This window comes from Xiphophorus hellerii, chromosome 18 (assembly GCF_003331165.1).
Source record: "Xiphophorus hellerii strain 12219 chromosome 18, Xiphophorus_hellerii-4.1, whole genome shotgun sequence".
In the NCBI taxonomy this organism is placed as follows: Eukaryota; Metazoa; Chordata; class Actinopteri; order Cyprinodontiformes; family Poeciliidae; genus Xiphophorus; species Xiphophorus hellerii.
In genome coordinates, this window is record NC_045689.1 from 5,243,490 (window position 1) to 5,257,682 (window position 14,193).

The following is a 14,193-nucleotide window of genomic DNA, read 5'->3' on the forward strand; positions in this document are numbered from 1 at the left end:
CTCGTCTGACACTTTGCTTAGTCCACATGGTTTGGGATCCTGGCTGTTGAGAAACAATTTCCTCCTGGAGATGTGGCCTGAGGTTTTAAATGTTACCCAACTGTTTACGTTCGCCGTATGTAGCGAATCAGTTCGACGCTATGAAGCTAAATGGAAATTCCCTTCGCTGCAAACAACCAGGGAGATGTGCCGATCCGAACGAGGCGGCTGTAAATGTTAATTCAATATGTAGAAGTGTGACCAACCAGGACTGAACGGCTTCGTTCACTTCCTCCGCTGTCATCGCCAAACTACAGGCAAACTACAGGCAAACTACAATTCTAAAATAGCAGAAAATGAAAGTCATCATTTACAACTACTCCTTCTGTTTGCTGATTGAAAATCCAGGTGAATGGGATTTTCACCTGTTGACTGTGCTGCGACATCAATTTCAGAAATTTAATTAAAAAACAAGGAAATTTTCATGTTTTTTCTAGAAGATTTCTCAAATTTCTGAGATTTTCATTTAATTTAAAAGTAATATTTACCATTTATTTTTCTTGTAATGTTGAAAATTAAATGCTTTTTTCTTGTTAACATTAGCTTCCACATCCTGCAGAAGAAAATGTATTTATCCTGCTTTGTGCATGTTTTATGTTTTTCTTAAAACAAACAAAAAAAAAACCAAACTAAAAGTAGAAATAAAACAGTGATTTTTTTTTTTTAAATGACCTCAAAAACTAATATATAAATATTTATATAAAAACTATGGTTGTCTTTTCTCAAAACATTTGTGGCTCTAGACAAGTTTTCTTTGGCTGGACTTTAGGGGGGGTTGTAGAGGCTGCAGTTGCAGTGCAACCAGGTGGCCAGTAGAGGGCAGCACAGGGAAAGGAATGACTCGGCACCTTGAACTCGTAGGACTCCTCGATGACGACCTCCAGGCGGCTGTGCTCCCCCAGGATGGGCTTCCCCATCTCAGCGATCCGCCGGGCCTCCTCCTCCTCGGCGCTCAGCTGCCCCTCCGCCGCCTCTGGAGGGGCAGGAGGGTAAAAACACATAAACAACCGGAGCAATGAGCTTCAAAGATGGCCGTCACGGCTTCCCTCTAAATCCAGGATCAATAACAGATTAGGCTTCAGCGTTTTGTTAATCCCTGTGAAGTCATGTTTGTTCTCAAAGCCGGGATCACAAGCTGATCTGAACTCTGGAGCGTTTCAGCCGGATGTGAGGATGAAATCTGACAGAAACAAACTTTAATCTCCAGACTTAATAAATACTGAGTCATGAAGCTATTTAATTCATAACAGTTTAGAGTTTAGTTCATAAACCAAGCTCATTGTTTAGTTTATGAAATCAACAAATGAGGTTCAAGATGATGACAAATGGACAAATGGTTTCTATTTGAACAGAAATGGATGGATGGATGGATGGATGGATGGATGGATGGATGGATGGATGGATGGGTGGATGGATGGATGGATCATTGATTCATGATGAAAGGTGGAGAGTCTAATAAATATAATATAATCATTTTAATCGCACCCCAATAGAACCAAACCGATTGGCCACATTATCTCCTTCTCTGTGTTCTGGATTGATAATTTGTATTGATAATCTGAACCCAGCTCTCCTCTAATCCCAGAGGAAAGGCGGGTTAAACAGGAAACCAGTTAATCTGAGGAGCAGCAGAGCAGAGCAGGAAGCAGCAACTGTTTCTGTTTCTGCTGGGCTCACACTCACTCCCAGTCCATCTGCCGGCTCCTGGCCCAGTCTGGTACTGGTCCTCCGCCAACCAATCAGAGCTCATGTTGGACGAATAGCCCAAGGAGCCAATCAGGGGACGGAACACAGACAACGAGCGCTCTGAGGTTCCTGACTGCAGCAGGAAGTTTGCTCTGTCAAACCTCTGCTGCTCTCGGTTTTAAACATGATCCATCTCTGTTGCCGTAGTTTTGTAACTACTGTATTTTGACAGGAAGTGTTGTTTATATTCAGATATTTGTCAGTGCAGGAGATCTGGGACCAGAAGACGTTTACACACAAATCACAACATTTTTACCAAATACTTTTTTTTAGTTTCTTGTGGAAATATTTTAGTTCACTTGAAATAAAACAAAATCTACTTAAAAAGAAGATTTTCAGCAAGACATAGGAGTTTGTTTAAAGTAAACAATTCCTTAAAATGTGTGAAAAAGTACGACTCAAACTGTCAGATTATTTCACTTTTATCAACTAATTTTCCCGTGTTTTAAGTGAAATAATCTGCCAGTGGAACTGGAACTTTTTTTTAAATGAATATTAAGGAATTATTGACTTAAACAGGCTGTTATATTTTGCTGAAAAGTTATTTGTAAATTTGTTTTGTATTATTTTAAGTTTACTAAGACATTCGCACTAGAAACTACACAAAAATACATGGTACGATTTTGTGTTTTTGCAGTGCAATGCTGGGATTCCTGCTGCTTGTTGGTGAAAATAAATTAATCTTCAACGGAAATGTTGAAGTTATGCAGGTAAAACAGAAATTATGATCTGACTGGAGCCACTTGAGAGCAGACAGAGAGCGGAGTCGGGCTGAATTTATCCTCCGACTCCTTTAATCGGAGACAAATCTGCTGCTGCTCCTCTGATAGTTGAATATGTAGGACAATTTTCTGTGATTTAATGTGAGATGTCACTGGGCTGCGCTGCAGTCTGAATGTGACAGAGAACCTAATCCGCATTACGTTCTGATATTCTATGTAAAAATTAAACGTGAAAATAATTAGGAGATTAAGCTGAACACACATTTTCTGACCAGTCTAATGAGGTTCGGCTTAAAGCAGGAGGAATAATCAGACTTACCTTGGTTAAGCAGCAGAGCTGAGGACAAAATAACACAAGAGTCATCAGTTATTCTTCATAAGAAACAAGAAAAGTTTAACAGCTCCACTGACAGATCATTTCACTTATAATATATTAATAAAAAGCAGCACCGTAAACAAGTTCCAGCTCAAGATAATTTTTTATATATAATAAAATGTTTTTCTGTTTGAAGTGATTAAAAAATGCAATATGAAAAAAAATTAGCTATATTGTGCTAAATTTGATGAATAACTCGTTCTACTGGCTGATTAGTTCACTATTAAAACAAACTCGTAAAAAGTTGCTGAAATGTTACTTTTACGTTAGTTTAAAGTAACTAAGTTACTTAGTTAAAAGTAAGTAAGTTACTTTTAACTGCCAGTACTTTTAAAAGTAACTAAGTTACTTTTAACTAACTTTTTAGTTAGCTAAAACTATGCGTTTAACAGATGAACTAGTTTTTAGTTCGCTAACACAAAAAGTTTAGTTTTAACTCACTATAAGTGTAAATTTTAAGTGCAATTGAAATTTATTTTAACTACACTCGACATATTTAAAATGTAATAATGCATTTGCATTAGAAACTTGACTAAAAATACTTGCAGTTTTCAAAATTGCTTACAAATATTGCTAAAGTAGAGAATAAAGTAAACCACAAAACTTAAGATAAAAATTTAAGTTTGTTGTAAATATAACTCTGTGAATTGGAGTAATCTTGCCTCACCTGAGATTCCTCTCTTCAGCCAGCGCGGCTCCTCCAGAACGATGAAGAAGTTTTCATGTTTTTCATACTCTTCATCATCGATTATCCTCACCTGGAGGGTCTGACTGCAACGAGCACAAACAGAGTCAGCGCCACCAGGCAGTGAACGCCTTCCACCAGCAGGGGGCGATCGCTGCAGGAGCGAAACACGAACTGGTTTCCGTTTCCTGTTTCTCTGATGGCTGCCAGCTGCCTGTCTGAGCCGAATGTAACAACACAGTTAATAACCGGAGCTAGTTATATTTACATGAGTAGCTCTTTGGAAATAAATTACTTTTAGTAGTATTTTTACTTTTACTTGAGTAAAACTTCTGGATCTTCTCCCCAAAACATACAACTTTAATGTTCTGAAAGCAAACTGCAGAGTTCAACCAGTCTACCGAAAATGTGACTTTTTTTTTGTTTTCATTTTTAAGCCTGAACGTCCACCGAGTTATGCACACGGAACATTTATAGCCTTGAAATGAGTTTGTATTTTACTGCCATGATTTCACTTAAAAAAACAAACAAAAAAACAAGATGTAATTGGATTAATTCAGGAGGAATTCACCGGGTTTTTTATTTACATGGTGAGTAAAATGCTGCTGCGTCATCAATCTGCAGCCATAGTGCTACATAAAGTCACGCTAATCTCTGTTAGCATTCCTGCTAACAGCAGGGGAACTTCCCTGCAGTGAGCGCTGATGAATTAATGATGAGAGGCTGTCTGGAGCCATGGAGGTTAGAAACAGGACCGTAGGCAGGGAGGTTCAAAACCAGAGAAGAAGACAGGGATTAATTAAAACAATGACTGAACGCGTTAAAAACGCAGAAAAGTTTAGCTTAAAGTGGGTAGATGACAAATATCTGTTGTTCTTATTTTAATTGTTCAGTTCGCTTTAATCCAACTCCAGTCCGTTTGCCTAGTCAAAGTCCGATTTGTTTGGTGAGGTGTGAATGCTAATCAAACTCTGGTCCGCCTACAAACTTCGGTCTGGGTTTGGTTGAAGTGAACTCTGGTTCAGTCTGAATGCATATAATCAGCAAACGGCCGCTCCAAAAGCAGGAAGTGGAAAACAGCGCAGGGCATTCTGGGTAAAAACAACCAGAACAAACTAGCTAGCCTACCTATAGCTGGAGAAATGGCTCATAGTTTTTAGCAAGAGACTAAAGAGAAATCCTGCAAAAGCTAAAATTTTACGCTGCTTCAGTTTTGTCTACATTTGTGAAGAAGGACGTTGCACTTTTTTCCTCAGAATTCAGAAATTTTCTCATAATTTTGACTTTTTTCCACAGAATTCTGACTTCGATCTAATAATTCTGCTAAAAAATGTTTCCTGTTCAGGTGCCCTCTCAGTAGCTCGGTGTGCGTTTCCGTGGTAACAGCTGCTGTGCCTCACGTGGTTTGGTCGTTGGTGAACTCCAGCTCCCCGCGCGCCTCCTCGTAGTCCTCCCCCGCCATGGCGCTGCCCGACTCGGTGTGGTACGGCAGAACCACGGTGCCTCTGGCGCCCGAGTTTCGCACCACCGTCACCTCCATGGTGCCCACGCTCTCGCTCACGCGCACCAGGCGCTCGCCGAACGTGAAGATGCCGGCGTGGTCGTCGTCCAGGATGGTCACCGTGGCGACCAGGGGCTCGACCAGCTGGGCTTTGGGCGCGCTGCCCGCCTCGTCGCTTTCGAACATCCCCTCGGCGTCGCCGACTCTCAGGTTGAGCAATCGGACGAAGAAGTGTTCGTCTTCTTCGAAAATGTCGTCGTCGATGATGCCGACCTGCAGACGCACAGAGGCAGAATTAAAAACTTTCATTTCCCAGTGGACCAAAGTGTCACTACAGGTTTCTGACTCGGTTTAAGAAAATTTGACTCAAATTCTGTTGTCAGATTAAATATTTGTTGGTTAAATTTACCAGAATTTTTCACCAAACCCTCAACAAGCTGACAAACTTTCTCTGAGCAAGTTAAGTAGATAAATCTTCAGAAATTTGGACATTAATCTCAGAAATTATCTAGAAAAAACTTGGAAATTTGAAAAGTAAAACATTTGCTAAAAAAAAAAAACCTTCAAAATTTGTACATTCATTTCAGAAATTTTCTAGAAAAATGTGGGAATTTCAGAGATTGATTAATCAAAAAAATTGATAGAAAAAATTAAAACACTTTGACATTAATTGCCATGAGCTTCAAGAAAAACCCTGAAAATTTCTGTGTTTGAAAAGTTAAAAATTTGCTCCAACAAAAATCTAAATTTTGATCATAATCTCAGAAATTTTCTAGGGAAGACTTGGAAATTTCTTTGTGTGGAAAGTCAGAGATATTTGACTTTTGAAACTAAACCCTTTAGAAAAATTCTGCGATAAACCTCAAAATTTTTGTTTGGATGTTAAAAATTTGCTAGAAAAAGAGCCAAAAAAATTTAGATTATTCTCAGAAATTTTCTTGAGAAAAACAAAGGAATTCATAAGATTGAATCGTCAAAGATTTGTTGGAAAAAACTCTGAAATTTTGACATCAATCTCAGAAAAAAGGTGCAAATTTCTGAGTTAAAAATTTGCTAGAAAAAATAAGAAATTCAGAAGTTAATCTGAATTTTCTTTTAGAAAAACTCATAAATTTGAACAGTTGAAAACATTATGATGTTGTGAAACAACATCATAATGTTGTGTTGATTGTTTTAGCATGAGAAAAATAGCAAACACAAAGCCTTGTATTTCTCAAAATGAGAAAATGATGATTAAATGTAACTACTTGTGATTTATTCAGGCTCATATCTGCTGCTCTGGAGCCAAACTGGAATGAAAAAAGCTTTTAAGAGGCAAATCTGTTCAGGTCAAAGCTTTAGAGCTTTAATTGCTCTGTGTTTCAGATAAGCCATTCCTCTCTCTGACGATCAATTTCTCATAAAGACGCTCAAAGATAAAATCAGAGCGAGGGAGAGAAACTCATTGATCCATTCTCAGACCCCATAAGTCAGTTTTTATCTTAAACAGATCTCATTTTTAAGCCTTTTTAACCTAAACTTCCAGTTGTTTTTTTTCTGTTTTAGCCAACAAGAGTCAGATCTTACCACTGCATGTTAGGGCCATTACGTTTCATAAAAAAACAAATGGAGAAATACATTTCTGCCAAAAGTATCAGAAATTTTCTAGAAAAAAATATGACATTTCTGAGTCCAAATGTCAAGAAAAACTCAAATTGTGAGATTAATTTTAGAAAACTTCCAGAAAAGAACCTGGAAATTTCTAAGTTTGAAATTGAAAAAAAAAAAAAAATTTATCAGTATTTTTCTAGAAAATAACTTAGACATTTTCTGAGTTTCAAAATTGGAAAATGATAAACTTTTGAAACTCAAAAATTTCCTTGTCTTTTCCAGACAATTTGTGGGATAATTATTTTATAACAGAATCAATTTTTCTTGTTTTTTTATAGAAAATGTCTGAAATTAATCTCCAAATTTCTGAGTATTTTGGCAGAAATGTACTCTTATTTTTCCTCTATGTAAGACGGGCCTGCCACACCACCGTAGAATCTTTTTATGGTTTTATTCGCGCTGCGACTCGCCTTGATCTCTTTCCGAGTGTCTCCGGGTTTGAACACCAGCGTTCCCTCGCTGTAGTCGTAGTCGGACCCGGCGTTGGCTGAACCGTCTTCGGTTCTGTAATCCACGTAGAAAGTGTTCTCCTCCAAACCGCCTGCAGACCAAAAACACGACGACAGTCATTTAAATATTTAAATATCCTTTAAATATGAAGGAATGGTGCAAAATAAAGAAACCTTAAGGTTCTGCATATAAAGTCATATTTTATTAAAAACCAAAAGTTCTCATCAAACTGAGCAGACATGAGAACGACAGAGTTTAGGGCCAGACTAAAAGATTTTTTACTCTTATTTATGAGAATAAAACTGATATCACCAGAATAAACTCGCAATATGACAATAAATAAAAAGTATGATCGTAAAATTCAAATATAACAAAATAAAGTCATAATAGTAATATGAGAATAAAGTTATAACATTATGAGAATAAAGTCACAACATGACCAGAATAAAGTCAGAATATTACAAGAATGAAGTTATAATTTTAAGAGACCTCCTATGCAAAAAATTATTAAAATTTAAAATATTGAGAATCTTGTAAAATGAAAATTCACAAATGATGAAATATCTTTTAACACATCAGTGGCCGAACTTTCAAACTTTTGACCAAACGGCTGTTTCTCCTAAATTTCTGACTCTCCTCTGATAATATTTTATCTTTATTCTCATATCATCATAACTTTATTCCTCATGTTGTTATTGTTTTTCCCATCCACTGAAAGGCCATCGCCTCCCAAGATGGCTGACCTCAGGCATCGTCTACACACGTCTCATGTTGTTTGTCTTTTTATTTTTATTTTGTATGGGCTGGACTGAAATGTCAATTTTCCACCTGAGGGAATAATGAGGGATATTTTATTCTACTCTTGTAAAAAGAGAAAGTATAATTATCTTACCTGTCATAATGTGTCATAATTAATCCTGAACTGTTGAGGAAGTGAAGGTTTATCTTTCCGGTGCCGTTCCTACCTTGGCAGACCACGGCCAGCGTGAGAACGCCGCAGTTCTCCATGCACTGACTGTGGGACGTCTCGAAGGAGATGTGGCTGCAGACGGCCAGGTCGTCTTCCTCAGCCTCCTCTTCGTCGGCCACCACCACGCGCCGCGCGTTGTCGGCGGCGTGCCTCTTCAGGACATTTCCGGCTCCGATCATCATCCGGGTCGCCTGACGGCGATGAGGCGAAGCAAACCCGGCGTTTAAGGGCGGGACTTTGCGGTACAAGGTGCGGTTTGCGGTGAGGCAGGTGGGCGGAGCTTACCTGTATGCGGTAGAAGGCGCGGCTCTTCTGCTGGTGCAGCAGCGCGTAGTAATTGGCCAGCTCCACCAGCTGGTCCAGCTCTTTGTCGGGATATTTCTGCTTCAGCTCCTTCAGGATGCGAATCACCTGCCGAAGACGAGCCGGGTTCAGGTTTCTGGTTCCTGTCACTTCCTGGTATGCTCCGTTCCTCTGGAGCACTTTCAGGGCTCGTTCACTCCAGCCCAGTTCAATCCGGTTTAATCCAACTCCAGTCCGTTTGTTTAGAAAGTCCGGTTCGGTTGGTGAGGTGTGAATGCTAAGCCAACTCTGGTCTCGGTTCGGTTGAAGTGAACTCTGGTTCGGTTTGAATGCATATGTGAACGCCAAGCGGACCAGAGACCGCTCCAAAAGCACGAAGTGTTCTACAGCGCAGGGCATTCTGGGTAAATGCAACCAAAACAAACATCTTAGCCTAGGGCTAGCAGGAAAAATGGCTCAGAGGATTTTACCAAAGACAGACGAGAAATCCTGCAACGGCTAAAATCTGATGCCTCCATTTCTGTTTCCATTTAGTGAAGAAGGAAGTGTCGCTCAGTGTCTTCAGAGGTTTCTGTGTCGCTCAGTGTCTTCAGAGGTTTCTGTGTCGCTCAGTGTCTTCAGAGGTTTCTGTGTCGCTCAGTGTCTTCAGAGGTTTCTGTGTCGCTCAGTGTCTTCAGAGGTTTCTGTGTCGCTCAGTGTCTTCAGTGGTTTCTGTGTCGCTCAGTGTCTTCAGTGGTTCTTGGTGCAGAATGCCCTGTGCTGTAATCCACTTCCTGCTTTTGGAGCGGCCTCCGATCCACTTGGCGTTCACATATGGATTTAAAACCTCACCAGAGTACAATTTAACCGAACCCGGCCCGAGGTTTGTAGGCGGAGCGGAGTTGTCTTGAGTTGGACTAAAACGGACTGAATGAACCGTGTGATTAAAACTTCCATCCTTCTCCTCAGTTTCACTCGTTTTTCTGTGTCTCACCTCCTTGCGGCTCTCGTCCAGCTCCCTACCGCTCTCCACGTTCACCGTGGCGCTGTTGGAGTTGGGCAGGTTGCCCCTGGCGACTGCCGCGGCGCCGATGTTGTTCGCCGTGGCGCCCGCCGCTCCGTCCCCGCCGTTCTCAGCAGGAACCACGGCGCTTCCCTGCGGCAGCTTGCCGTCAGTGATCATCTCCATGCCGCCTTTGGTGGGGGTCAGGTCCCCCTCGGTTTCCACGACGATGCCGTGGCGCTTGTCGGCACGGTAACGCTTGCCCATGTATTTGTAGAAGAGCAGACGGCGATCGGCGATCCAAGCCAGGAGGACACAGACGGGGAAGAAGAGCAGCGTCACCAGAGCTTCCCAGACCTGAAACACAACGGCCAGAGATTTAGGGACAAACATCCAGGAACCCGTTGACCTTGTGACCCCTGCAGGGTCACGGAGGAGCCGGTGGGAGACCAGAAAGGATTAACAGGCTGGGAATATCCAGCAGTATGGAAGGAGACGGGTTCTATTTCACAGAGCTTTGGTGCAGAACAAAACCTAAAGACTTTACTAAACTTAAACACTTGTACATCTGATCGGTTGCCATGGAGATTAAAGGATTAATCAAACATGCACGAGAGATTCAAAGCAGCACTCCAGGTTTGTTTTTGATGAGGAAATAACATTATAACATGATGGAAAGATAAAAAAGTGGATTTTACATGACACTGCCTTTTTAAGATTGTGTGATCTGCATTAAATACTGACCAGAGGTTTGCAATAATATGGGAAACATGTCTTGATGTAAGTGGATTTATCTGCCAATGGAACAAGAACTTTTTCACCAAAATTAAGAAATTATTGACTTAGAAGAAGCTCTTATATTTTGCTGAAAAGTTACTTATCAGTTAGTTTTGACTTATTTCAAGAGTTCTGAGATATTTGCACTGAAAAGTAGTCAGAAGTATTTTGTGAGATTTTTGCAGTTTTACCAATCGTGACAGTTTTTACTAGTTTTGGGGGGCTGAGGCTAATCCTGCCAATAGTGAGATTAGCTTCATTGCTTGGTTCCCCAAGCAGGCGGCCTCACCTCCACGACGCTCGGCGACATGACAGCCAGGATGAGGTAGAGCCAGATGTAGGCGAAGATGCTCCAGAAGGCGGTGATGAAGAACACCCTGAGGTGTTTGATTTTGCGTGACTGGCCGTTGGGGATGACCCACACGCAGATCCCGATGATCACGAACATGTTGAAGGCGGCGCTGCCGACGATGGTCCCCGGTCCCAGCTGGCCGGCCTCGAAGTTGTGACCGCACACCTGCAGAGGAGCGGAGGCTCTGAGAGCTGAGCCGGAACGAGCGCGCGACGCCGAGGCGTAACGGCGTTTACCTCGATCACCGACAGCAGGATCTCCGGAGCGCTGGAGCCCAGAGCCATGAGCGTCAGGTTGGAGACGGTTTCGTTCCAGATGCGAACCGTCGCCACGGACGTTTCCCCGTTGGGCATGGTGATGGTCACCTCCTTCTCCTGCAAAACACACACACTGGACACCTGAACACACCTGAGGAGCGGGGCAGAGCTGTAACTGGTTACATTTACTCAGATACATTTACGTGACTAACGTTTTTGAAAAAAAAAATTACTTTTAGGAATATTTTTACTACGGTACTTGAGTACTTTTAGTATGAAGTATTTCTACTCTTACTTGAGTAAAAGTTCTGGATTTTCTACCCACTGAATGAAAAACAAGTGGACTATCACAATAAGATCTGGGTATTGATGAACCTCAATATAAACAAAATATTTAGTACTTAGCTAGAACTAAATATTCGTCTTGCTAGCTAAATATTTTTGCTCAGAGCTACACATTTAGCTTGCTAATTAGTTTGTTAATTATTATTGCTAATTAGTGGCATTTAGAAATTAATAACACGTTGAAAATAAGACTGAAAATGACTACTGATTTTCTTTTCTCTTGTAATGAGCTAAAAATTATTGCTGTAAATTTTTTGACTTTCTGTCTTTACAAACTACAACTAACCAACCCTTTCACACAAACTACTACAAGATAAACATCACAAAACAGGAAATAAGGGATAAGATTCAATATTTTCTCCCTGGCTGAAAAACTTCCAACAGAAAAGTCAATCGGTGTTAATTAATTATCATCATCTATAATCACATTAATAAAAGTCAGAAATTCTAAACGTTTACTAGAACTTATCTGACAAAAGTCTATAAAATGACTCCTGCTGTCTAATAAATAATTTGAATTCCTTGGTTTCTGGTTTATTTATCATCATTGGCATCTAATGACCTTCATGAATCCCCGTGATGCCTTCAGGAAAAGCGCGTAGGTTGAAAAAAACAACACATGAACTGAAAGATTTGTGCCCAAAGAGGCGAGCCGATTCCTCTGAGACGGTCGGAAATGTGACCGGACTTTAATTTGCTCTGACCCAGAGCCTGATGGCCAATCAGCCGTCCTCATTCAGACGCCCGTTCTGCTATCGTCTCTTCCTCTCCGCCTCCAACTTATCTCACAACATTTCCATAACGGCCAATCAGACTTCAATTTGTTCCACCGTATCTACCGAGCTCAGACGAGCTGAACTGGGCGAGACGCTGCAACAGATCCACAAAGTCCAGCAGGCCTGGCCTCAAACTGAACGTTAAAAGCACAACAATGCAGAAAAGAAGCATCAAATGTGGTTTTACTGTAAAACAGGGGCATCAAACTCCAGTTCTCAAGGGCCGCTGTAATGCAACTTTTAGATGTGCCTCTGCTGCACCACACCTGAATACAATAATGAGGTCATTAGCAAGACTCTGGAGAACTGATCTACACACGGAGGAGGAAATTAAGCCATTTCATTCCAGTGTTTTGTACCTGTGGCACATCTAAAACCTGCAGGACAGCGACTGAAGGACTGGAGTTTGACACCTGTGCGCTAACATGTTAATCACATCAATAACATTTAAATTTCAGGTTTTATTTTCCGTATCAGGACTAGCAGGATGACCGCCTCAAGGATTTTAAATTAATTTCAGGTCTATTTGGAAATCTGTCCCAAACTTTTGTATATAGGGGATGCACTTTACAAACATTATTTCCAACAAATTATTTCCAACTATATGGTTGATTTTCTGTTTTACTTTCCTTTTGAAGCTCAGAAATTTCCAAGTTGTTTTCTAGAAATTTCTGAGTTTTGAGGGGTTTTTCTAGCAAATTTTCGATTTTTAAAACTCAGAAATTGTCTTGTGTTTTCTAGACTGTCTAAAATGGATCTAAGGTTTTTTTTATATCTACACTGGCCAAAAACATTGGGTCACATGGGGCAAAAAAAAAAAAAAAGAAGTCAGATTTGGGTCACATAAGGACGAAAAATTGGGTTTGGGTCACATGGGGCACAAACAGATGTGAAGGAATCTGTGAGAACGCTGTCTAAGTCTCCTTCGATTTCTGAAGTGAAATGACTTAAAGCTCATCAGAAATCGACATAAAAACCTTCAGCAGCCTGAAAAGCTGTCGATAAAGATTAGATTCAGAACAAAACTTTCTGCAGGAAGTTAAATTTGAACAATCCGAGCTGGTTTAAAGCTCCTGGTTCTGTTTCCCTCCCGGTTCTGCTCACCTGAGAGGTGATGACCTCGATGGACGCCATGAAGCGGTCTGCGATGATGGACACTCCCAGGAACATGTACATCAGGGAGACGAAGTAGACGACGGCGCGGGCCACCTGGTACCCGAGGCCCGGCTGCTGGGGCTTCCACACCGGCAGCAGGATGCCCTCGTTGCAAACCGTCTGCTTGTTGCACTTATCCGGACCGCCAGAGGCGGAGCTGTTCCCGTACGGCAGCGACGGCGCCAGCGAGGCGGCGGCCGACGAGGGCAGCGCCGTCCGCGGGTCCGGCTCGACGCTCGGGTCGACGCGCTGCGACTCCGGCTGGCAGGCAGGAAGCAGGACAGCGAGGAAGAGGAGGAGGAAGGAGGAAGGAAACATGGCGGAGCCGGTTCCCACGAGCCGCGAGAGGAAGAGGAGGAGGAAGAGGATGATGGGAACTAAGAGCGGCGCAACGAGCTCACCTGCAAAAACACAAGAAAAGATTTCAGACACAAATGTAGGTCAAGATTCACTGAGATGGAAAATACAAAATGGAGATGTCCAAAAACAGACACTGATTTTGTAGCGAAATCACGGAAATTCACTTTTCTAACTCATAAAATGAGAAAATTCAGAGTTTGAAAAGTTGTAATCTTTTCACTTTTTGAGTTTTTTTCTTTATTCTAGAAAAATTCTGAGATTAAACTCAACATTTCAGATTTTTTTCAAGCAAATGTGTGACTTTTAGACTAAAATAAAAAATCCAAGATGTCTCTAAACAGTTTCTGAAATTAATCTGAACATTTCAGAATTTTTTCTAGCAACATTTTGAAATTTAAAATTCTAATATTTTTCTTGTTTTTCTAGAAGATTTCTGACAGTAAGATCAAGATTTCTGATATTTTCTGGCAATTGTTTTTATTTTTCAAAATCGGAAGTGGATTTTTTTTCCAAGAAAGTTTATGAGATCAATCAAAAGATTTCAGTTTTTTAAGCAAGTTTTTCACTTTTCAAACCAAGAAATTTCCAAGATTTTTCCAAAAAAAAAATAAAAATGAGTATAAATCTGAACATTTTGTATATTTTCAGCAATATTTTGACATTTCAGAAGTTCAATTTCTTTTTTTTTCTAGAAAATGTCCTAGATTAAGATAAAAATTTCAGATTTTTCTAGCTTTTTAAACTCAG

General features: G+C 40.8%; 1 protein-coding gene across 3 annotated transcripts in view; it reads right to left on the reverse strand.

The window, feature by feature from the left end:
• Positions 1-14,193, reverse strand: part of LOC116737641 (sodium/calcium exchanger 2-like) — a 108,777-nt gene that overhangs the window by 9,184 nt on the left and 85,400 nt on the right. For all 3 annotated transcript variants that reach the window (XM_032590946.1, XM_032590944.1, XM_032590945.1), the window contains 11 exons: positions 13,036-13,487; positions 10,790-10,927; positions 10,491-10,718; positions 9,416-9,781; positions 8,425-8,550; positions 8,135-8,330; positions 7,130-7,260; positions 4,969-5,342; positions 3,551-3,654; positions 2,827-2,844; positions 888-1,012 (listed from right to left, as the gene is read on the reverse strand). In XM_032590946.1, the coding sequence (XP_032446837.1) occupies positions 888-1,012; positions 2,827-2,844; positions 3,551-3,654; positions 4,969-5,342; positions 7,130-7,260; positions 8,135-8,330; positions 8,425-8,550; positions 9,416-9,781; positions 10,491-10,718; positions 10,790-10,927; positions 13,036-13,404 (2,175 nt within the window). In that variant the 5' untranslated portion in view covers positions 13,405-13,487. The remainder of the gene's footprint in view (positions 1-887; positions 1,013-2,826; positions 2,845-3,550; positions 3,655-4,968; positions 5,343-7,129; positions 7,261-8,134; positions 8,331-8,424; positions 8,551-9,415; positions 9,782-10,490; positions 10,719-10,789; positions 10,928-13,035; positions 13,488-14,193) is intronic.